The following is a 23944-nucleotide window of genomic DNA, read 5'->3' as shown; positions in this document are numbered from 1 at the left end:
AATCATGAGAGTAACGCCTAACGCATAACGCCTGAAGCGCGAGGTGGGTAACGCAGAAAACAATATCCACAAGTATAGGTATACATTTTTATGACGCAAAATGACGTGCAGTCGGAAAATTTCACCGTTTGTTTTAAGATAACGTCCGCTTGTCACTAATTCTGAACAGTTCAGAATTGAGTTTTGATAAGATGAGAAGCTCTTTGGAATTGTAAAAGATCTTGTCTCTCAATTAATAAGAGGTTGGAATCAATTTAGAAAAGGGATCCCGTTTTCTTTTTGACGAAATCCGCAGCGGAAAAAAAGTAATTTTAAGATTTTTCGAGAGTCATTTAGAATTGAGAGTTTTCTTTGATCAACTGATAAAGTCTTAGGTTTGAGATCATCGCTTTTTGTGTCAGTAGGTACCATTGATAATAGTTTATAATAATAGTTCCTTTCATATTTTGCATGCGGCGAGGTAGGAGGATAGCGCGCGTCAATCTGCTGAGCAACAAGTTCGTCTGATAACTCGAACTGATTTACTTTATCGGCCTGGCTGCCAAATCAGTGTGCTTTTTTTATTAAGTAATTTTTACTTTTCTCCGCTGAGCCAGATAGGAAACTCACATGTATCGTCGGCAGTTTTTAGCATTATCTTACACTCGCATATCCATAAGATTATCTTAGATTAAAAAAGGAGGAAAAATATTAAGTGCCAATGAGCAAAAGGCAGCACTGTCTCACGAAAAAAAAGTAAAAAATTAAAAAAAATAAAAATAAAAACCTAAATAATATTAAGACTTCTACACATAGATAAAATCTCTATGCTTCAAAAGCCTGAATATGCTGTATCATTCCTTTTATAAGGAGGGTTAGATCTGACAACGCATCTTTAAAAATGCATCCTAAGTGCATCCATTTTGACGAAGAAGAAAAATAAAAAATAAAATCGGGAATTTTATTCATAATTTCCGGGTTTTCAAGGAAAGCTAACATTTGAAACTTAAGCGAGACATTTTTAACGATATAATGTACGCAGAACTGAAAACGCACATCTTGGTGATACCATTGATGTAGCACTTTTTCATGTACATTTTTTGTTCTGTTAAATGTTGAATCACATCAAATTGTGTTCTCATTTCGAGTTATTTTTAAGGCACTACTTGCATGTCATAAAAAGAACCCTTTTAATTTTCCCTCTAAATTTCACAATTCGGAGGGTTGACGAATGAAAAGAGGCATCAATAAGGAATTTAGTCGAAAAATAAAAAATTGCAATAATTCATTCAATCGAGACCCTCAGAGTGGGTGGTCACAATTTTCATGATAGGATGATGGCAAAAAGCCGATCTTTTTGCACCTTCACTTAAGCGAATAGATGTTCTAGCTTATCTGAAGGGGTAATTAGTTTTTCATACCATCTGAGTTGTTCCAAATAATAATACAAATACGCGACGTGTATCAAATCGTGTATTTGAAGATATGTATGTTATGTACAATTTGAATGACGGGACGTCTTCTGTATCATTTTGCATGGAATATCAGTGAACTTCAATATTATGATACTTTACATAAGCCCTCTACATGATCTTATCTGTATACTTTCCCCATTTCTACGTGACAACAATGTCCAGCCTCCGAGATATCGAATCGTTACTTAACTCTTTCTGCAGTAATCAAATACTGCGGCACGCGGCATGATTTATCCCAAACAACCCAGTATCTACTTTAAATGGCGCGGATATTTGCCGTGATATCATTTATGCAGTCAATAACTTATCAAAAGTAAAAGTGCTCAAGAATAATGGTGATCTCTCATTCCAAACCGGTACTTACCAACTAACTTCCTCCCATTAATACGCATGGAATTTACCGTTTTTTCAATACGTCTTAATTCATGCTAAAAACTGTATTTTTAATAGTGGGCCTGTCCCTTTGTATGTGCCTTTACCTTGTCATTTATTACACCATTAAGTTTAATTTGACCGCTCTTCTACCCCAAAATTGAATCCGGTGTTTTTATTTTTCAAATTAGAATCTTCTTTTTTGTGTGTGTATAATACATTTTGATAAAGATGGGTTTTAACCCGCTACTGTTCAAATCGATGCCGTTGTACCGGGCTCATAAGAAATGTGTGCAGTGTGGAATAGTGAAGTCAGCCTTGCGTTTTGCAAGCCAAGAAGCTTCAGAATCGGCGCGAGAAAAGTTGCAAAAAATCCGAAATGCAGCGCTCATCGGTGGTGGCCAATCTCGGATCGAAGCCCAGCATAAAAAGGTAAAAACATACGTTACATATATTTTAAAATACTTCTTCATCGAGGATCATTTTGATAAAGTGACCCATCGATTAATCGCAAAATTAGTTTTAACCCGGTACTTGTTGTTAGCTCAATGCATTTCTTCTCCAGGTGTCGCTTTTCACCATCTTTATAATGCATGAATGTACATGTAAATCTCTTGTCTCAAAATAAACGTCTAGAATACAGGAGTGTTTTCCATCAGTCAAAATGAGACTTTTTTCTTCAGAAAAGTTGATCTCAAAAAATGTCTCCAGTTCGAGTCCCGTCCTTAAAGTTTTGGAAAAATCGGCGTTTTTTCTGAATTTTGGCGACTTTTATGGGGCAAAATTTATGTATAATGGTCACCTCCCGTGATTTTTCTCGCAAAATTCTAACATCGCCTCAGGGGAAATTAAAATCTCAAGTATTGAGGGCATTTCTCGGAGTTCAGCAGGGAGGGAGGGGGGGTCAAGATTCCTACCATAAAAAAGGTCAATTAAGACCTCATTTGGTCCCCCTGTAACTTAACATTTTGTTATTTTTGAAGCTCCTGATGTATTTAATGATTAATATTATGGAGAACAGGCATCTTTCATGAGTCACGCTCTAAAATTGTCGCAAAACACAGAAAAAAATATTTTTTATCAAAACTTCAACGAACACACTCGGGAAATTTTTTTAAAGAAAAAATAAATCATAATTTGACCCATAAAAATACACTTCTGCAGCACGTTTAGCCACAGGACACCTCTGGATGATTCGTCACTCCCTACCTTTGCGTACGGGCTTATCTCGATGTCCGCATGGGCTGCATAATGTACAGATGTATGTGTAAAACAGGGTTCACGTGGAAATTGAGGTACTTCCTTATGTCAGGAGAGCGATAGATTGATTGAAAGACTGCGTCATGCCCACGACAACGTGCGTAAATACAATGAGGTTAAGTATTTGTATACATTTTAATAATTAAACAACAAAATCCATCGATTGACGTAACCTATAGATCAGTCTTATTATATTTTGAAGTTCAATACTAGAGTCCATTACGTCAAAATAATATGTTTTTGACATTTGAGTACAGTCATCTGAAGAAGATCTTTGTACAGTTTTAACATTCCAAGAAATCACACTCAGAAAATATATTTTTTTTTTATTAATTAAAAAATTGTACAACTAGCCCCTGACGGGGCTATTAATTACACTATTTTTAATTTTATACTTACAACTAAAAATTAACTAAGGTTAAATTCTTTTTGTGTTAACAATAGAAAATATTGACAGTCAGAAATTGAGCAAAAGCTTAACTTACGGTCAAATATAATTAGGGAAGGAGGGCAAGGGGATAGTAAAAGATATATGTCCTAACTTTCCATCGATTTACACAAACATTAAGGTGGCTCCTCAACATTTTTGAAAAAGGCTCAATATTCGATCGATCAATGGATAATTTCTGGATTTCCGGGAACTTTCCATAAAATCCCAAAATGTCAACATATTGTGGTTCATCTGGTGCTTCACACATAAGTTGACCGATGAACTCTCTTAAATAACTGCAAAAAAGCGTGATGGATAGATATTTTTTTTTTTTTTTTTTTTTTTTTTTTTTTTTTTTTTTTTTTTTTTTTTTTTTTTTTTTTTTTTTTTCTTTTTTTTTTTAATAAATGGCTGGGGCATTACATGCCCCAGACCAATATGATAAGTTCATATCTTATCATACGTTCTACTCTTTATTTATAACTCTTTAATTAATTAATACATGTCAATAGATACCCTGCGATTGTAATGTGGTAGTAGTGACAGTTATGTACTTTATTCAGTAAAGCAAATAAAAAGAAAAAAATTAAAAATAAATATTTTAAAAATGATACAAAAAATTGCAAAATTCGATTGGGTTGTAGTTTTGAAATTGATTAAAAATCTACGATAAATTACTTTAAGAGTTCTAGTTACGATGCTGCCACTTTCCACTACTGTTGTATTGTTAAAACTTATCACGAGGAGTCAAAATTTAACAGCCTTCCACGACTACACCACCACATAAACCTAGAATACTCATAAAATACTTCAAATTTAATATATCACCGAATGGGATTTCATGCGCAGTGAGTGGAAATACCTTGTTGACCGTTTCACGCTCAATGATCGGGCCTTCGGACGTCTGAATCCTAATGTATGCTCATCCTTCACAACAAAAGAGAGGCTTCAGGAGATGAAAGAATTATTTGCAGGATATCCAGAGGCAGGAGCTGGAGCTGCTGGTAGAGCGCGAGCTCTGGAAACAGTCAATAACAATATCGAATGGTTGGCAACACACTATAAGTCAATTGAAAATTTCTTAAAGCAGAAGAAGAAAATATCTTCATCCCCTTTTTGCCCGTACTGTACAGATGCTCTAGACACTCCAGAACACTCCCTTTTATTCACGTGTGAAAAATTTACCTCCGAAAGAGGCATTTTAGAGACAGAAATAAAAAAGACATTTACCATCGAAAATTTTCAAAATTGTTTATTAGAATCTAAAGATAGTTGGTTTAAAGTTTGTACATACATAAAATTAGTCCTAAGTAACAAAAAAGAAATTATAGATAAACAAATTCATACCGATGCATGCCTACAGGCGGATTCCGGTGTTGCGAACCTACACCCCTGCTGACTCCAGTAATCTTCATTACTGTCTTTTTATCTTTCAGCATAACTTAGCTCTTAATTTATATCATAGTCCTAATTATTACTGTTCTTTAATCTTTATATTATTCACTTTTATTGTAAGTGAAATTTTATAATATGTAACTATTTCATGCAACAATAAACAAAAAAAAAATATATATATATATATATCACCGAAAAAGTTACCTTATTGGTGTCAAGCCGTCTACAATGACATAATTAAAGGGGTTTATACCATGACATTTCTTGAGGTAATATAGTGCTCGTTTTCTTACATAGTTCTGTTCTTTAGGGGAAGCTGACTGCACGAGAAAGGCTACGCATCTTATGTGACTCTGGTACATTTACTGAGTATGATATGTTTGTAGAACATAATTGTATTGATTTCGGCATGCAGACAAAGAAGGTATGCTATGCCCATTTTTTAACAAGACTTTTATCATAGGTATTATGGGATTTGGCACCATTTCTTTACTAATCTTTCAATTGCTATATTAAAACATCCAAGTGCTCAGTATTAAATATATGGTCTGGCGTCGGGATGAACTTCTTTAAAACTCTGAAAGAGTCATGAAAAAAGTATCCACCATACTACAGTCCAATTCTGTGGAGATTTTTTTGACGCGTTCACATACCAATGAAAAGAAGCTGCGTAATTGTTGTTAGTATGCTTTATGAAACAAATCATCCGGCAGTAACTTCAGTCGTCAGTCTTCAATGAAACACAACATTTCTAGGAGCCATACACTAAAAATGGAAAAAATTAAAGTACCAATGGACCACCAGACAAGGTACGAATTTCAGCATTCTGATTCATGTCTCTCAACCAAAATTTTACGTAGAACACGATGCACACAACTAAAATTACCGAAATCATTACCTTTCGAAGATATTTAATGATTTCTAATGCGTGAATTCAAACCATCTGCTCATGAAAACTCGATGCTCTACGTGATTCACATCGTGCGCTGAACGTTATCATGACAGTCTTTGCGATATAAAAATCTGGCAACCTCTATCTTGACGTTTTGGCTAAGCTATAGCAAATTGCTTGTAGTTTGAACAACGCATGGCGAGAAATGAACATTGCTCCGTTGAGAAGCTTTCTGAAACCGTTTTGGTGCGCGATTTGACTCACGTGGAGCTTTGAGTTTCTAGTGAGCGGGCAGTTCAAATTCCTCGTAACCAATGTGAAATAACAACGTTAATATCTTCGTTAAGAGTTCGATTTAGTCATTTTCGTTGTGTGAATTGCGTTTTACGTGAAATTCTGGTTAAGAAACATGTATCAGATTTCTTAAATTCGTATCTTGTCTGGTGGTCCATTGCTTTTATATTTCAGTGGATCGCAATCCTTAGCAAATTTTTAGTAATTAACATTCCATGCCTGTGCTCTTTCTAGTTAAAGTTTAAAAGTTTCCAGGGGACTCGGTCGTCACGGGGCATGGTTTCATAAACGGTCGACTGGTTTACGTTTTCAGTCAAGATTTTACGGTTTTCGGCGGCAGTTTATCCAGTGTCCACGCTGAAAAAATTTGTAAGGTAATTTTTATAATTCTACTAGTACTTTACTTGAAAATACATTGTTTTAACTCATTTGAGGATAGGAAGATAAATAGAAAAAAACAGACATATTATTCGAAGGCTCTCTTTTGGCCATTGAAACAGTTTATGAAAATTGATGTACATTAATTATGGAAGCAGCCTTTTGAATTATTGTCTCCCTTAGAAAGAAAAATGTTCAAAGTATTTCATTCACTCAACGCGCAGCAATAAAATTTTGTTCTTAAGATACCTTTTTCTGTAAAAAGCAGATCATCATTTATCGTAAAAATGTATATTCTACCTGAAGCCGAGCACGGAATGAACTGACTGAAACAACCAAATTAAAAATACATGCAGACTCGAGATTTAAGCAAAATGTATATTACAAACAACATATCGCAGCCTCCAGCGTCAATCTCTGCGCACTTACGTTACCGGCAGACACTATGCTCGTCTTTGAAAATCAGTGATCAATGTATGAAAAAAGTTTACATGTTCATTTATTCAAGAACAGGGGAAACGAATGTATATTTTAAATCTAAACTTGCATTTAAAACGAAAGAGATAGCTGTTTTGATTTCCAAAAGTAGCGCAGATTGCAATAAATTACAGTTACGTCATGGTGACATAATTGTTAATACACCGGAGTGTTGAGTGAGGTCTATCTTCTGATTTAAAGGACACCTCTTGCTAAAATTTATTGCAATGAAATTGAAATAAATTGCGAATTTTATTTTTGCAAATTGCCTATTTAATTGTTCTGTGGAGCTAATGTAATTGATTGTTTAAAATCAGCATTCGATGGCTGAAGTGCGACACGACGTATGTCCATTATGGCGTTTCAAAATATCAGCTTCTTTTCTAGTTTTTTGAAGTGGAAGAAGTTGGCTTTATATCTTAAAATACATGTGTAATAATTTACGAGCGTAGAAGAAAAATCAAGGCTGTCTCCAAGAAATTACTTTGACTAGTTGGATTACATTTTGCCATAAGTATTTTCGGCCCGTTTTAGAAACAACATACATGCCATTGGTTTCTCTATATGCAGATATGTGCTTTTATGGGAGATTCAGAGATAGTGGCTCTTTGCAAAATGTAATCCAGTTTTCCAAAGGAAAATATAAAGTTTGTATGATTATGGAAGTTTACACCGTCGCAAACGGAGATACGTGTACTCGCACTTCAGCCATCATGTGAATTGACCAAATTACATGAAAATATTGCATTATCATGACAAAAAATGCAATTATACTTTATCTAACTGCACGTTTAAATCAATACTCTCATTGCGCTGTGCTATTTGAGTTCTGAGCTAATTGTTAGTTGTCTTTAACAATGCTTTGATTACGATGTGGTTGATATAGATTATGGATAGAGCTCTTACAAGCCGAGCACCGGTGATAGGTCTCAACGATTCTGGCGGAGCACGTATTCAAGAGGGTGTCGACTCCTTGGCTGGCTATGCTGATATTTTCCAAAGGAACGTCTTGGCTTCCGGCGTCATCCCACAGGTAAACTCGATCCCCAAAATGTTTACATTTATCCGCGACAAACATCGTGGTAGAAAAAGAAAAAAAATCTGATCCATCTGTGTCCCATCAAGGGGTTTAACGCAGAGACAAAGAGACCCACCACTCGTACCTCGGCTATGGTGGAAGCTTTCACTTTCGGAACTTCAACATTAAACTGTTGATTTACCTACATGGTTGATGTTTAATAACGTGTTGGCAGTTTCGTTTCGCAAACAAGCCGAAGTTTGGGAAACTTGTTTGGCTCATGACGTTACCTGAAGCTCATCATCCACCACCACCACGTGGGTAGGTTAGCAGCCGAAAAAAGAGTGATGACTGTTGCGCCATGAGGAATTGTTGCATCTTCGAAAGAGAAAGCTTCCACCTGTCCCCAAGAGGTCAGCGGAGGGTCCCTTGTCTCTGGTTTGACGATTCCCTGATGGCACTAAAATAGGTGAAATAGCTGTTCAAGTGGGAGAGCTAAATGATGAAACGACAGAAGACTTGATAGAAGAATACAAGAAAATCATCCTCACCAGAGAAGAGACTTTAAAAAATCAATCCCTACCACCAGAGATTATATCCGAGACCCAGGAAGACCTAAACACTTTATATAATCTGCTTGAAGGAAAAGAAAAACTAAAGGAACAACATCAAAGGCAAATAACTTCAATTAAAGATGCCATCCTGAACAAAGAACTGGAAAGCATCGGACTTAAATTAGCTCAACTGTCAGACTCAACCAAGGACAAGAATATATCAGAAAAGAAACGAGATGAAATTATGCAAGAACTTAAGAAGCTTGAGAATACGAAAGAATTGCTTACCCAAAAACTTTCGTACTTCAATCCTACAATAGCAGCTCAGTTCAGAACTTCCACTCCAGTAGAACCCATGGAAACTGAAGAAGAATTAAGAAGAAAAAGAAACGCCTCTACATCCGAATTCAACAGAAGCAAAAAAAAAAAAAAAAAAATGATGAAACGAAAACTTTGAATGTATACGGAATTTAGATCCACATGATTTTACAAGTTGAAGTCACACTTAAAATTAGAAATGCTAGAAGAGCAGACGGGTCGAAGATGGAAAAGACCATTTGAAATACGCAACCCACGCTTATATAGGCTTGCTGACGTCATCGGTGGTTAGACAACGAAACTATACTTTATTGGCTGTCCATAATCAATGGAGCCATCAGCTGAAAGTCTGGTCTTAACGGGAAATACGATGGCTGGATGATAAAGCGATAGGATTGAGATTCTGAGAATGAAATGCTCAAATCCAGCTAGCGCCAATGACACGGGGAAATACTACGGGAAAAAAAGAAAGAGTATCAGGTAACGGGACTTTCAGGGCCCGTGACGGTAAGTATGGAAACAAGTCCTGGATCAGTTTTAACTTAAATTGAATTTGTAACTTCCACAATTCTGCACAATCGTTCTGATGTAAATTGGAATGAGGTCTACAATTCAAGGGACATTCTGATGGACTCAACCTTTAGCATTACTGCATTTTACATCGTCTGAATCTCTGACATTTTTTGACGTAACGTCGTCAAAATTTTTGTTATTTTTCACTGACCTATGGCAATGTTGCTTTATTTTCTGTTCAAAAAAAAAACATGAAAAGAGAGTAGACAACGTCTTATATAATCAGGCTGGTTCTCGTTTAATCCTTCAATTTTATGAGTGCAAGTAAAAATCGTTTTCTATCCCTGGTGAAAATTGGCGATGGGAGCTGCGTTTCAAAATACCATAGGAGTTCTTGTAGTCGACTGAAGAAGTCGATAGAAAATCATATAGCTGGCTGCAGAAAGTGGAAAAAATCATACGGCCGGGCTGCACGAAGCGATAAAAAATTACACTGCCGGGCTATAGTTCCTATCGCCGGGCTTTCCACTTTATCGCCTGGCTGTCACTTTTTCGCCTTCGGCTATAAAAGCCTATAAGAAATTGTGTAGAAATTCGTGTGCTTCGTAAATCCTTAAGTTTGTACGGAATCACCTTAATATTTACAAAACGCACATTATATTTTCCTTTACTACATATTTTTTTTTTTTTTTTCATCAATTAAAATGAGAATAATCCATACAGAGTGTGCAAACATTTCAAAGTTATGAGTTGAAAAACGCTGACTCCATGAGATTAAATATTGGAGCCTAACTCAAAGCGGAGCGGCGACGCACTGGCGGCGCCTACAAACCTAACAGGGATACTTCACGCATTGCGCAATGCGTGAAGTATCCCTGTTAGGTTTGTAGGCGCCAATGCGCGTTTCGAGCTCCCTGCCCGCCCGCCGCGCCGCAGCGTGCCACGGTGTCTGAAGCAACTATTTCACACCAAAGGTATTGCACAGTATCATACGAAGTTGAAGGCGCTCCAACATATTAGGAATGGAAGGCATCCTTCAAAAGTACGCAGCTTTCCTCGCAAAAAAATCAAGATACTACGCCCAAAAAGGAGAGTGGTAGTCCAAAAACTAACCAAGTCCTAGCATCCGTAATTAGTAACGTTTAGCATACACTTTATCGCCAGGCTGTTGCTTTATCGCTATCGGCTATAAAAGACTATAAAAAATTGTGTTGCCGGCTATAGAAGCTATTGGAAATCTTACAGCCGGCTGTAGGTCTATGGTATTTTGGAACACAGATTCTACTGCCAATTTTTACCAGAGATATCACGTCATTCTACGTAGTTTAACAGAAAAATTTGATCACGAGGCTAAAGAATTATATTTTTAATTCTTTATTGCGAATTTTGCATCAGAAAATCTAGAATGATTCCTTTTTTTGAGTAGGTGCTTGATTTTTTTGCATTTTTTTCTGTTACTAATGTGATGTAATTATATTTCGTGCACATCGCAAAAATTTTGTCCCCGCGTTGGAGAAAAACTATATTGTTATAAGAATGGAACAAAAGTACCGTTCTTACATTGTGCAACAGACTTTGTTATGAAAAACACAAAATTTTCTGAGCTTTGATGTTCTTTCAGATTTCTGTAATCATGGGACCATGTGCTGGAGGGGCTGTGTACTCTCCTGCCATCACAGACTTTACCTTTATGGTTGAGGACTCCTCATATTTATTCATCACCGGCCCAGAGGTCATCAAGGTGAGACTCTAAGAAACAAAATTGAAAAAGTTATTAATCTATTATTATCCAACGCATTTAATTGTGTTGTAAGATTTATCAGTCAAAACACAGAATTCAACGGCAAATTCTGATACCCATGCAGAATCAATTTTTTGTTGCGTCGAAGATAGGTAGTTCTTTGCCTGCTGAAGGCACGAAAGAATGACAAAACGAAACTGAGTTTCATATTTCTCTCAATTTTTGAGAAAAAAAAGCAAAAGTGGAAAATAACATTTGAGGGGCTTGGATTACAAAGCGCATAATTGCCGTTTTTGCTAAAAGAAACACATGTTAAAAGTTTCAAAATTACGTGGAGCCTTATTGCAGAAATCAATACGTTTGAACTCACTTGTTGATGCTATATGGTTGGATTTTAGTGGTGAATTTTTCACAGAATATACTTTCAAACTAGTGTTAGTTGAGTCCATGAACATCTCATTTTTTTCAAAAACTGCACTTATGCGCCTTGATCTCCAAGCCCCTCATTTACACTTCACTCTCTTGGATTAATGCGTGGTACGATATTTTATAAATTTGAAAATGTTGCTTGATTATGAACCATTTTCTTATGGATTTCTGGATTTCCTCCCTTTCTTGGATTTCTAATTAAATGATTGGTAATTAACTATTTTTGGTATCTTGGGTTTAAGTTTTTAGTAAGATTAATGATTTTAATTTCGGTTTTGGCAGTTTATTTTTATTTACAGTTATTTTTTTGCTATATTGTTATTCCGTATTGTTATTGTCGGTCCGTAATTTTGTTGCTCCTCTGACCCATGGGTGTAGCTCACTTTCCACGTGAACTCTGTTCTCCGTATAATTCAACGCTTTTCGGGGCGCACTTGGAAATAGAGATACGCCTGTTTTGCCGAGAAAGGGCCGATTTGTGTCTATATAATGGACGTATTTCTGCCAAACGGAACTAAGTGTACTGAGACATGAGCCCTGAGACCCATAAGAATATATGCATAACAGGGATCACGTCATAATGTACATAGTTTCGTTTGGCAGAAAAGCGTCGGAATGACAGATGATGCATAGGAAATCTATGCAAGATCATGGGTTCATTGAGACATTATTACGTCTTTTCTAAAGCATAGGTCTATCTACAGCATTCACGTTTGTTTGTTTCTCCTTCATAAAGGCCGTCACGAATGAAACAATAACTCAAGAGGAACTTGGTGGAGCAAAAACACACACAAGCCTCTCAGGTGTTGCACACAACAGTTTTTCGAACGACATCGATGCAATTTTGAACATCAGAGAACTCATGACATTCCTTCCGCAATCAAGCTATGAAGCACCATTGGCACGAGTGTGTCTCGATTCGTGGTAAACTTTAATCTCAGAACCAATTGAATCCTTCTCAGATTTTATGACTGCAGATAGGACCGACAGAGATGATCTAATAATTTTCAAAGTGTGATGATACCGTTTCGGTGCAGAAACGAGTAGATCATTGGCAAAACTAGTTGACTATGGTGGAACTGCAAAAATGCGTACCCTGGTGTTTGAAAATCTCCGCTTCACTTGTATTTTTTAAAAAGAGACGAAACCAACATCATGGCATGAAATATTTACAGAATATCCTTTATACAGAGAAAAAAATCCGAGGTTGTAAAAAAATTACATTAAGTAGTTTTCCATGTGTGGGAAGATGTCTGGAACGTCGAAAATCGAGATACGCATTTGTACAGTCTCACCATAATGCTCGGATGAAAACTAGAGACAGTTTGTGGTTTTAGTATTCTTGCAAATGACTATTTTTCTTCAATTTCTAAAATAAACAAATCAGTATTAGACCATTTCTTTAACTGTTCACGAGACTGTGCAGTAAATAAAAGTATTAATTCGTAGTTCATGTTGTGGATTTGGTACGGAAATTGAATGAATTAAATAATTAATTGTTCATTGAAAACTAAAGGTAGATAGGCGAGGATTTTACACTCCTGCAAAGGACTTTTTTTGCACTGTGCAATTTTCAAGACGAATAAACAGTACTTTCCAACCAAGAATCAGTTATACAGTTTCAATTAAAATTTGAAAATATCGCGTTTTAAAGCACATATTTTCATCATCACCGTCATCATCTTAAATAAGGGGCTTGGAGTACAAGGCGCATAAGTGCAGTTTTTCGAAAAATCGAGATATTAATGATTTTAAGTAAAACTAATCGTAACGCCCACTTTGGGAAAAAATTGCTCCCACATTCAAATTTTTAAGCATCAAAATGTCAGTTTGAATTTTCTTTCCACCATAAGGAGTAATTCAATTTTGAAACTTCAAACACGTATTTCTTGAAATGGCAAAAACTGCACTTTTGCGCCTTGTCCTCCAAGCCTCTCAAATGTTGCTTTGAGTTTCGTTGAAAGGTGCTTGGTCTCTCATTCAGGGACAGGGACGTACCAACTTTAGACTCAATTGTGCCGCCAGACCCAAGCGAGCCGTATGATATGATGGATGTCATCGCAAACATCATTGACGAACGAGATTTCTACGAGATCTCACCAAAATATGCACAGAACATCATCACAGGCTTCGCAAGGATTAACGGGTGCCCTGTTGGAATTGTGGGCAATCAACCCAAAGTGGCCGCAGGTACAAACGGATTTCTGTAGTAGTATTCCAGTCTTAAAAATGAACAATTTGATAATAAATCTGTGTAGGCATATATATTTTAAACGAGAATGTTAGCTTATAATGAGAGGATTATGGTACTTTAGATTTAAGACATCAGTGACGAATTCCAAGGAGAACTCCTTTGTGATATGGGCATTTGCCTTCATCAATGACCCAACGAACCAGAGGTACGTTCGTTTTTCCAGAGACATTTCTTATAGGTACTGAAATTCCCCGTTACAAGAAACAACTTCATTCCAGACTCATCGTCACTCTTAATCTTTCTTAACCCGGCATGTCTGTAATTTATGTGGTATCATCACAGAATGAAGGACCTTTTTTTTCCTGTACAATACAATTTATTTTTACCTGCATTGCTCAGTGCGGAGAATTGGTATGCAATGAGGCTGGCAGAAAGAAACAGACTCGCATTTTTTTTCCTCTGAATTAGTTGGGAGGATGCGTTTTTTTTTTTTTTACTTATATCCGGCACAAATCATAAGCCTAAAAATGTTTTTAGTACCTCAAAAGTGAATTTGAATCGTGTTGATCCATTGTAATCATGGAGGGAAAAACTGTAGATTATTTTTCTGCTCTTACTGGCAAAATGAGCATTTCCCATGAGCCACATAATGAGGATATTTCACAGTCTTTATAAACTGTACATCCTTTACTGAATGCTAAATAGAAATATTATTAAATTGAGTTTAATTTTTCAGGATGTTTGGACATAAACGCATCGGTGAAAGCAGCTCGGTTTGTTAGGTTCTGTGATGCATTCAATCTCCCAATCATCACATTGGTGGATGTGCCTGGATTTCTGCCAGGTCTGGCTCAAGAACACAATGGTATCATCCGGCATGGTGCTAAATTACTATATGCGTATGCAGAAGCAACCGTCCCGAAGATCACCGTTATAACTCGAAAAGTCAGTTAAGCTCGATACTCTACTCCGTAGTAGTATAGTATGTTAGCATGCTTAAAAAATATGTTCAAGGATTGAGAATGGTCAGTGCATGGCAGTGAGAAGTCATTGAGAAAAATTAGTCCCCCAAAGGATCGCTCTAAGAATTAGCTATCCATCGTGAAATTAGAAAATTAAACGAATCTGTTCCCTTTATCTATACCCATAAAAGCTGCTTTTACAGTCCTCATTACTCTATGAATCCTAACGCAGTGCTCTGTCCTCCGACAGCCCTTCAGAGAGTTGGCGCTCTTTCATTTCACTTACGACCTCTTGTCACCATCTTCTCACTGGGCTCCATTCTTTCCTTTTCTTTCTTTATATTTTCTCTTATGATTAGTTGTGTTACTTTAAGGGCTACATGAACAACACAGCCGAAGAAAGGGGAAACGTAATTGGGCCTCTTTTTTAAAAATTTTCTTCTGAATCCATGCGAAACCTCATCGACAGCAGAGAGCGAAGCATTGCGAGTTCACGCCTCGCGCCAGCGCGCCTTCAATTTTGCAGACGCAAAACGGACATCCATCAAGCACGAATAGTTGTATCTCTGCGCCTTCATCAAAGCGCGACCTTTCTTTTGCTCTATTTCCTTCTTGCGTTTGTTTTGTTTGCCTTATTGAATGATCTTTGATCTGACTCTTCATTGGAAGACAAAAAATGATCAAAGCTTCCCATTCCCCTCAAGAATTTTCCCTTTATATTAATGATAACAAATTTCACTAACATATTTTTTTTCTTTTTCTACAGGCTTATGGTGGCGCGTATGATGTGATGGCCTCGAAGCACCTCCGAGGGGATGCAAATTATGCTTGGCCGACAGCTGAGATCGCTGTTATGGGTGCCAAAGGCGCAGTTGCAATTCTCTTCAAAGGACACCCTGACGTTGCCGCTCAAGAGAGACAATACATCGATAAGTTTAGTAGTCCTATTCCTGCGGCTAAGCGAGGTACACACTCAAGTTTTAAATATCAAGCATGCAAAAGTAATGGTATAACCTGAATTTTCATCGGACCGTAAATTTACAGATTTTTTCGATGGGAGGGGGGGGATTCATTCCAATGTAATTCTTTCAAAATCCTTTGTTTTTATATTCTGAATTCCTGAATCTCATTTTACGAACTTTATACATCCGGTTGATCTAGAGGGAAAATGAACGCAAAAACAAGAAATGAGCTCTGGTAAAACTGCAGGTAGTGCAGATTCTTTTGAAAAATTCAGAGAATATTTTCTATGTTGTCATTCAAATAAACCCCACCGAAAATTTCCCTGAATTCAGGAGAATCTGTAAAACCGCTCCCCGGTAAAAAATAAAAAATTAAATAAAAAAGATTCATAAAAAATCGTCGGTGAAATTTGATAATGGCCGATTTCCTTTTTTGTTTGTAACTTTCTGCTTGGAGAGGCCCAATTAGGTGGCACTTTGAGAAACCGGTCATCGACGGAGTGATCAAGTTTTGGCAGGAGAATGCTTTCCATGTGTCCGGTAGGTTTTGACGATTCCGTCAAAAACAACTTTTCTAATATAAAGTTCTTAAGCATCCGGTACACAATCACTAATCAGTGCAACACAAAAATCTGGAAAATCTCCTTTACCTGCGAATAATTTTCATTTCATCCTTGTAAATTCAAAATATCATTTACTATCCTCCATTTTGATCTTTTAACAGGATTCATTGATGATATAATCGAGCCAAGAACAACCAGAAGAAGAATTGCTGAAGATTTACTACTCCTCTCATCAAAGCACTTGAAAAATCCACCAAAGAAACATGGAAACATACCTCTTTAACATTGTTGGTACATGCCAATAAATGAATCACTGTCTTACACATTTCTACCGCAATTACCCTGATGAGGAATAAAACCAAGAACAATGTTCAAAATTATGAAGAATTAAATGAAACACTTTGAAAAACTTAGCATCAGAAAGCATGCAGGCCAACATTTTTACCGTTAAATAAACGATTTGACGCACGTAGATTTTGCTTTGAATTTTGTCCGGGTTTTGATGGGCTTTTAATAGAAGCATGATTTACCCACGGATGAGTCGGTCTCCAAGTTTCGATGTTTTTTTCCTCTTAGTTGACTTACTTTGCTCAAAAGGTACTTCAATTATCTAACCCTAAGTGTAGGTAGTGTGCTTGTACTCATCAATATTTAGAAAGTGATCATTCTATATATGGTTTCGAAATTATTTACGATGCATACAGAGCCGTGAAATACTTTGCACCAAGTAGCAACCAACAAACTTCTCTGGAAAAATTGCGGCAATTGAGGAGGAAATTTGGAAACTGCACATCTCTCGGGCAGTTTTGCTGATTCGCCTCGGGACAAATACAGCCGCGGCAGTACCAAGTTAGACCCTGCGGCGTAAGAGTCAAAAATAGGGCCAAAAAAGGGAACCAAAAGGCTAACAATAATCCTTATCCGCACATTTTAATCAAAAGTATGATGCGACGCGCTGGAACCGTTCAGAAGCACTTTGTTAGACCGGAGCTGCATATAAGTTATTATCTTTCCGTTACCTATCTCAGTAAATAAAGATTATTTCTCTCTCACGCGTTTCAAATTATTGTGCGCTTGCAGACCATAATACTACTGATACTATTGCTCTGATTATGAACCTAGTGAGGAAGCAAGGCTCCATATGAGCGGATGTATCTTTTTCCTGTCTCAACTCGTATAAGCACATTATTTCCAGCGCAATGCATTTATTAAAACTATATACAGTGAATTCAAAACATAGCTATTTCTTTTCGTGCAAGTTGGTGTATGGAGTTATTTAATTTTTAGTAAACGGATAGTGCGATTATCTTTCGGGAGAAATTACAAAACAAAATGTAAGTAAAACTCCTTTGATCAACACTAAAATTTTAAGGACTGATTTTTCCTGACCCCAAGTAGCAGTGATCGCGATGAATAGCGATTTTATCGGTTGGTTGTCGTGATTTCCTATATCGGTGGCAATAAATCGAGATATTATCGCACTAAAAAGTGCGATATATAGCAATTAAATTGCTACAATCGCAATTCTTGGCTCGATTAAACTGCGATCAATTTTCGTCGATACAATCGAGATTAAATCGCCGTCTATCGCGATTTTTATTTCGAAAATATTGCGATAAATTGCCGGGCGATAAAATCGCGATTTTATCCCGATGAGATAGAGGATATTCGCTCAGATGTTGACGATCCTATCGATTTTATTACCGATAAAATTGCAATATATCCTGATTTTTCCGTTGAAAAATGCTACTTGGGACCGTGTTGAAAATCACAATCTCCACGGGTTGGGCGAAGAGGGGGTGGAGCTCATGGAAAATGTTGTAGTAACAACTCGAGGTATGTCCGATGGTAGTGACAGACACCATGCTTAAACCATCTCCTCACCACAATAAAAAATTAACGGACTCATTTCGAGTCTACATATTTCCTCAGTTCGAAAATTATGCTCACAACATTGTTCGTCGTTTCGCGGCCAAATGTAAGGTCTTACATATTCTATGAGAGCCATTATCCCCTCCATTGCGTCTGCAAAAACACAGACAGTACAGCTTTCAACATTTGTGTCTCCTGTCATGTTGAGTTGAAATTTTCAGGTTTTTTTTTTACAGCGTTATTATTTTTGTTAAAATATACTAGTTTTGTGCTTAATCACCATATTGAATAATTGAAAGGGCACAATGATAATTGGACGTATTTCTATCAAACGGAACTATGTGCATTGTGACGTGAGCCCTGTAATGCATATATTCTTATGAGTCTCAGGGCTCATGCCTTGATGCACATAGTTCCGTTTGATAGAAATAGTCCAATTTAACACTCTGCGAGGCGGTCGAGTGACTTACGTCGACCGTGACAAAATATTTCAGAGCTAGGTGCACTTTTTAAGCCAAGTGTGAAAGTAACATGAACAGTTACCGACTGACTCGTAGAAACACCGAAAAATTTTCTGATGAGCCGCAACCTCAAGGGTTGCTGAATAAGTCACGTTATTACTTTGAAAAAACAACAAACTGGATGATCCAATGGAGGATAATAAAGTACGATGAAAGAGAGGTAAGGAAAAAGGATGCTAGAATATAAAGAGGAAGAGGGAAGCAAAAACAGCGGTGGCGGGGGGGGGGGGGGGGGGTTGGAGGACGTGAACATCTAAGCAAGACCAGAGATGGCTTTTCACGGTGACATTTTGATAAATATGACGGTCTTCACCATGTAAAACGCAGAGAATCAGATTTGATACCATTCTTATTTTTACAAAATTTCACGTCATATTAGAGCGACTAAACTGTGACCTCGTTATGGAAAAATTACAATTTTGAATTCTGTGCCATTGGTGCTGCAATGACGATGATATTTTTACAACAGGCAGCACACCAATTCAAGCTCGAGAAGTGTTATACTGGAACGGGTCCTGATATGATTTGGATTTACAACTGGACTATATTTTACAACCCAAGTAGCGCAGAGGGCAATGAAAATATTGAAAATAGAATTTCGATTTGATGCGATAAAATTGCAATTTTTTTTTTTACCATGGAATTGCACTTTCTTGACTCTCTCTTGCACTTACATTACGACTCTACTTCCTCTACGGAAATAATGGACTAACCATGGAGTCCGTCTTGAGTGCCTTCAGTTAATTTATCATTCAGCTTGTTTGTCCATTGCATATAGCGCTGATTCCACCAATATAATCGCTGCATATTTCCTGCATCTCCTTTTCAAATAGTTTTGTCTACCAGCTCCAGAATCACCCCGCTCTGTGCTAAATACGCATTTAAAGACCAAGTTATCTCTTTTATTTACGTCTTTTACAGTGTCCAGCACGGCTGATCTTCTCCAAAACTGGTGCGAATTGAGGACAAATCCACCAAAATGTCTTCAGATCCCTGCATCACCGGGTTCATCGTCGAGGACCTACGCTTCCCGACGAGCGACAACCTCGACGGCTCCGATGCCATGCACCCGGACCCGGACTACTCGGCCGCCTACGTCATCCTCCAAACAGACCAACCCCATCTCCAGGGCCACGGACTCTCCTTCACGATCGGACGGGGCAACGAAATAGTGTGCGCCTGTCTGCGGGCCCTCGAGCCCCGAGTCCGCGGCCTCCGCCTCTCTTGGATCCAAGAGGACCCCGCCCGCTTCTGGCGCCACGTCACCGGCGACAGCCAACTCCGCTGGATCGGCCCGGACAAGGGCGCCATCCACTTGGCAACTGGCGCAGTCGTCAACGCCGTCTGGGACCTGTGGGGTCGCCACGTCGGCAAACCGGTCTTCCGCCTCGTCGCCGAGATGACACCCGAGGAGCTCGTCCGCTGCATCGACTTCCACTACCTCACCGACGTCATCACCCCGAAGAAGCGCTGGAGCTGCTACGTCGCCAGGCGGTCGGCAAAGCCGACCGCCTGGCAGACCTGGAGACCGGCGGCTACCCGTGCTACGCCACGTCTGCCGGCTGGCTCGGCTACCCGGACGAGAAGCTGCGCGGCCTGTGCCAACGCGCCGTGGACGCCGGGTTCTCGCACGTCAAGCTCAAGGTCGGGCGCGACCTCGCCGACGACGTCCGTCGCGTTCGCATCGCCCGCGAGACGATCGGCCCCGAGAGGCAGCTCATGATCGACGCGAACCAAGTCTGGGAGGTGCCCGAGGCCATCGCCTGGGTCAAGGAGCTCGCCTTCGCGCGCCCCTGGTTCATCGAGGAGCCGACCAGTCCGGATGACGTCGAGGGGCACCGCGCCATACGGGAGGCCGTCGCCCCGGTCAAAGTGGCCACGGGCGAGATGTGCCAGAACCGCATCGTGTTCAAGCAGTTCATGGAGCGGGGTGCGTTGGACGTCGTGCAGGTGGACGCGTGTCGCTTGGGCGGCCTCAACGAGGTTCTCGCCGTCCTCCTCATGGCCGCGAAGTATGAGTTACCGGTCTGCCCGCACGCTGGCGGCGTCGGTCTCTGCGAGTATATCCAGCACGTGGCCATGATCGACTACCTGTGCGTGGCCGGGACTCGAGAGGGGCGCGTGGCCGAATACGTGGATCACCTCCACGAGCACTTCGAGGATCCGTGTCGCGTGGAAGGCGCGGCGTATCTTCCGCCGCAGGAGCCAGGGTTCTCGATCGCCATCAAAGCTGCGTCGCGCGAGCGGTATCGCTTTGATCCAGGCGAATCTAGAGTCCCTTTATACTGAGAGTCAAGACAATGCGAATCCATTTCTGATTGGTTAACCGATTTTAGGCCTTCACAGTGTCACAAGCGGGAATAAAGATTACATTTTCACCAATTGCAAAGATTATTAATATGGAATGGACCGAGGAATTTCGGGTTCGACAAGGAACAAACGGAATGAGAGAAGGAAACGGAGAAAGGAATTTAAGAATGAGCCGATCAAAGATTACGAAAAACGTTCAATTTGTGTTAATCTTTATTCCCGTTTGTGACTCCATGAGGGGTGTTGTCTTGACTCTCAGTAAAAAGGGACTCATAGGCGAATCTGCAACCATGTGGATGTTATGATTCCATCACCTTTAACCAATTCGTCGCCCTGTGATGTAAGGGCGTATGTCAATTCCAGGTGAGCCCTGTTTTCCGTATAACTCCATGCTTTTCAGGGCTCTCGTGGAAATCGAGATACACCCTTACTTCAGAAGGACAGCGAATAAGGACCACTAGGCAAGGTACGAATTTAAGCATTCTGATACATGTATCTTGATCAGAATTTCACGTAGAACACGATTCGCGCAACGAAAATTACTGAAACCAACTCCTAACGAAGCTATTAACGTTTTTATTTCACATTAGTTACGAGGAATTTGAACTGCCCGCTCACTAGAAGCTCAAAGCTCTACGTGAGTCAAATCGCGCACTACAACGGTTTCAGCAATCTTCTCAATCGAGCAATGTTCATTTCCCACCATGTGTTGTTCAAACTATAAGTAATTTGCTATAGCTGAGCCGAAGTGTCAAGATTGAGGTCGCCAGATTTTTTTATCGCAGAGACGTTCATGATAACGTTTAGCGCGCGATGAGAATCACGTAGAGCATTGAGTTTTCATGAGCGGGTGGTTTGAATTCACGCACCAAGAATCATTAATATCTTCGGAAGGAGTTGATTTCGGTAATATTTGTTGTGCGCATCGTGTTTTACGTGAAATTTTGGTGAAGAAATATGTATCAGAATGCTGAAATTCGTACCTTGTCTAGTGGTTCATTCTGCTTGATATGTGTTAACCAAGAGTCATGCGTTTATATTTTTGACAGGAAATCATTTGTTCTCCAACTGATTGTCGGTCATATTTGACTTCGGGATGATAGTTGGTAGTATTGTTTAAAAAAGAAATGTACTCAACTACCACCAGTTAATGTATATTTTGGTATCAAAAACGGCGTTGAAAGGCACACACCAATGTAAAATTTATTTGTACTATTATTTCTAATGTGATAAATTAGTGTTATCGGCAAGTCTGCATTTCAATTAGATCATTTAGCTTATAGATTTTGAGCAGATCTTCATGTAAATTCAGTTCCTGTCCCAATAGCAAAATATTTCTTCCAAATTATGATTTTTTTTTTTTTTAATTTTTTATTTTTACTCTATTTTAAGTATGTGTGGACCACTAAACCATCTGAACCACCAAATCCAGGAAGTTTTTTTTTCCCTTTTTTCTACGCATCTCCATCACGATCAAAATTGAGTGGTATTACAATAAAATTTTTAATTTCATTTGAACTATTATCTCATGTGCATTTCAAGTACAAAATATAAGGCACATGGGCTTAGAAATAAGTGATGCAATTTTAATAGAGAGATTTATCACGCGATTCGTAATTCCATTACATTATTCTCATGACTGATTATTTCCGGAGAGACAAAGAGGCGGAATTCTAACTTAAGAAACCACCTCGCACAAACAATCGAACAATTAGTCATTCAAGAATGATGGTCCATTTTAATATCTTTGGATGCAATAATGTAAAATTGCAGGTGTCTAAAAGTTGATGAATTTCGTGTTTGAGTGGAGACCCCTGCGTGAACTAAATACGAGAATACCCTCGGCTCAACAATTGAACAATTATTGGAGGGGTTTTGAAAAAATGATCTCATCAACTGAAATATACATTTTTTAATGGGAAATGCCGCCAGCTGATATCACCAGGCGGTGCATTTTCTTACTTTTAAATCTATAACTATACTGTTGCCAACATCAGAGAAAAGTTATAAAAAATACTTCGAAATCGGCTCAGCAAGCACTCTCAGATGAAGAAGTACAAATTTGTTTAGCGAATTCGCCATTTTGGAGGGAGACCACCAAATTTTCTCTGCGCTTAATGCTCACTTGATTGGGCAACTCAATGCGGGAAATTCTTCCTACTAACCCTGGTATAGCTGAAATTATGAAAACTTATCGATTTTTTGCGCTCAAGTTACAAGAGAAACGTACATATTTTCTTATTTAGCGAGGGAAATCAAATTATGACAGAAGTTAGTACATTTGTACATAGACAGTACGGCATGGGTTGAAAACAAAATCAAGTCCTTCAGTTAAGCCGAAACTGGCAGTTTTTAACAATCGGTGGTGGCATTTTCTATGCAAACTTCGGCCTTCTTTGAATTCTGATATTTGCATAAAGTGCATCAAATTGGCGCTATTGATAACAGACCAGTCGCAAATGTTTGGGAAACGAGACTCAATGAATTATGCATTAACGCGAAACTACAAGTGAAATATCAATAGAAATTTTAGGTCTTCGCATCGCCTTTTGTTAAAATATTCATATTTTTAGGTGATTTACCGTCATAATAACATGCTTTCGTTCCGTCCACACGATGGTCAAAGATACATCAGCTATTGCAAACGCGCAGAAGTTGAATGAATGACTCATAGTAGTTAGATGTTGGCATGAAAAAATTATAATAAGAGGGAATAATCTATTAACAAAATTTTACTTATTCAATGTAATGCATTGACTCCTGCTTATATTAAAACATCACGTCAGAGTGACGTAACACATATGAAGTAAAACATAAATAATCAAATTGTGGGTGTATTAGACGCACTGCTCCCGTTGGATGGTGATGGTAGCAATATTAAAATGAATTTTAATTTTAATTTTTCGGGTCAAACAAATCTTAACCCATTAAACCTCACGCATTTTCATCATTAAATACATTGAAATAAGAAAGTTCGGTTGTATGTTTGGTGTTCCATGTCGTCCCAACTAATTCGGTTCGTCAAACTGAAACTT

General features: G+C 38.5%; 2 protein-coding genes across 2 annotated transcripts; both read left to right on the top strand.

The window, feature by feature from the left end:
* Positions 1–1650: 1650 nt before the first annotated feature.
* Positions 1651–16678, top strand: LOC109042036 (propionyl-CoA carboxylase beta chain, mitochondrial). Its single transcript, XM_019058591.2, has 10 exons — positions 1651–2258; positions 5222–5335; positions 6346–6471; positions 7839–7985; positions 10977–11096; positions 12262–12449; positions 13510–13715; positions 14456–14664; positions 15448–15646; positions 16368–16678. Exons 1-10 carry the CDS (start codon positions 2058–2060, stop codon positions 16487–16489), a joined length of 1632 nt encoding a protein of 543 aa, XP_018914136.2. The 5' UTR covers positions 1651–2057; the 3' UTR covers positions 16490–16678.
* Positions 16679–16829: 151 nt separating this feature from the next.
* Positions 16830–22256, top strand: LOC109042054 (uncharacterized). Its single transcript, XM_019058622.2, is given in 3 exon segments — positions 16830–17540; positions 19521–20056; positions 20059–22256. Coding segments are annotated over 2 exon segments (1308 nt in total). The 5' UTR covers positions 16830–17540; positions 19521–19578; the 3' UTR covers positions 20889–22256.
* The last annotated feature ends 1688 nt before the right edge of the window (positions 22257–23944 follow it).

This window comes from Bemisia tabaci, chromosome 7 (assembly GCF_918797505.1).
Source record: "Bemisia tabaci chromosome 7, PGI_BMITA_v3".
In the NCBI taxonomy this organism is placed as follows: domain Eukaryota; kingdom Metazoa; phylum Arthropoda; class Insecta; order Hemiptera; family Aleyrodidae; genus Bemisia; species Bemisia tabaci.
The sequence above is the reverse complement of the archived record's forward strand: the minus strand, read 5'-3'. Positions and strand labels throughout refer to the sequence as shown.

Excerpts from the sequence above, each read along its gene's own strand:
- LOC109042036 (XM_019058591.2), top strand. The coding sequence starts at position 2,058 with ATGGGTTTTAACCCGCTACTGTTCAAATCGATGCCGTTGTACCGGGCT. Across the intron at positions 5,336-6,345 it reads TCGGCATGCAGACAAAGAAG|TTTCCAGGGGACTCGGTCGT; the intron begins GTATGCTATGCC and ends AAAGTTTAAAAG. Across the intron at positions 11,097-12,261 it reads CCGGCCCAGAGGTCATCAAG|GCCGTCACGAATGAAACAAT; the intron begins GTGAGACTCTAA and ends TCCTTCATAAAG.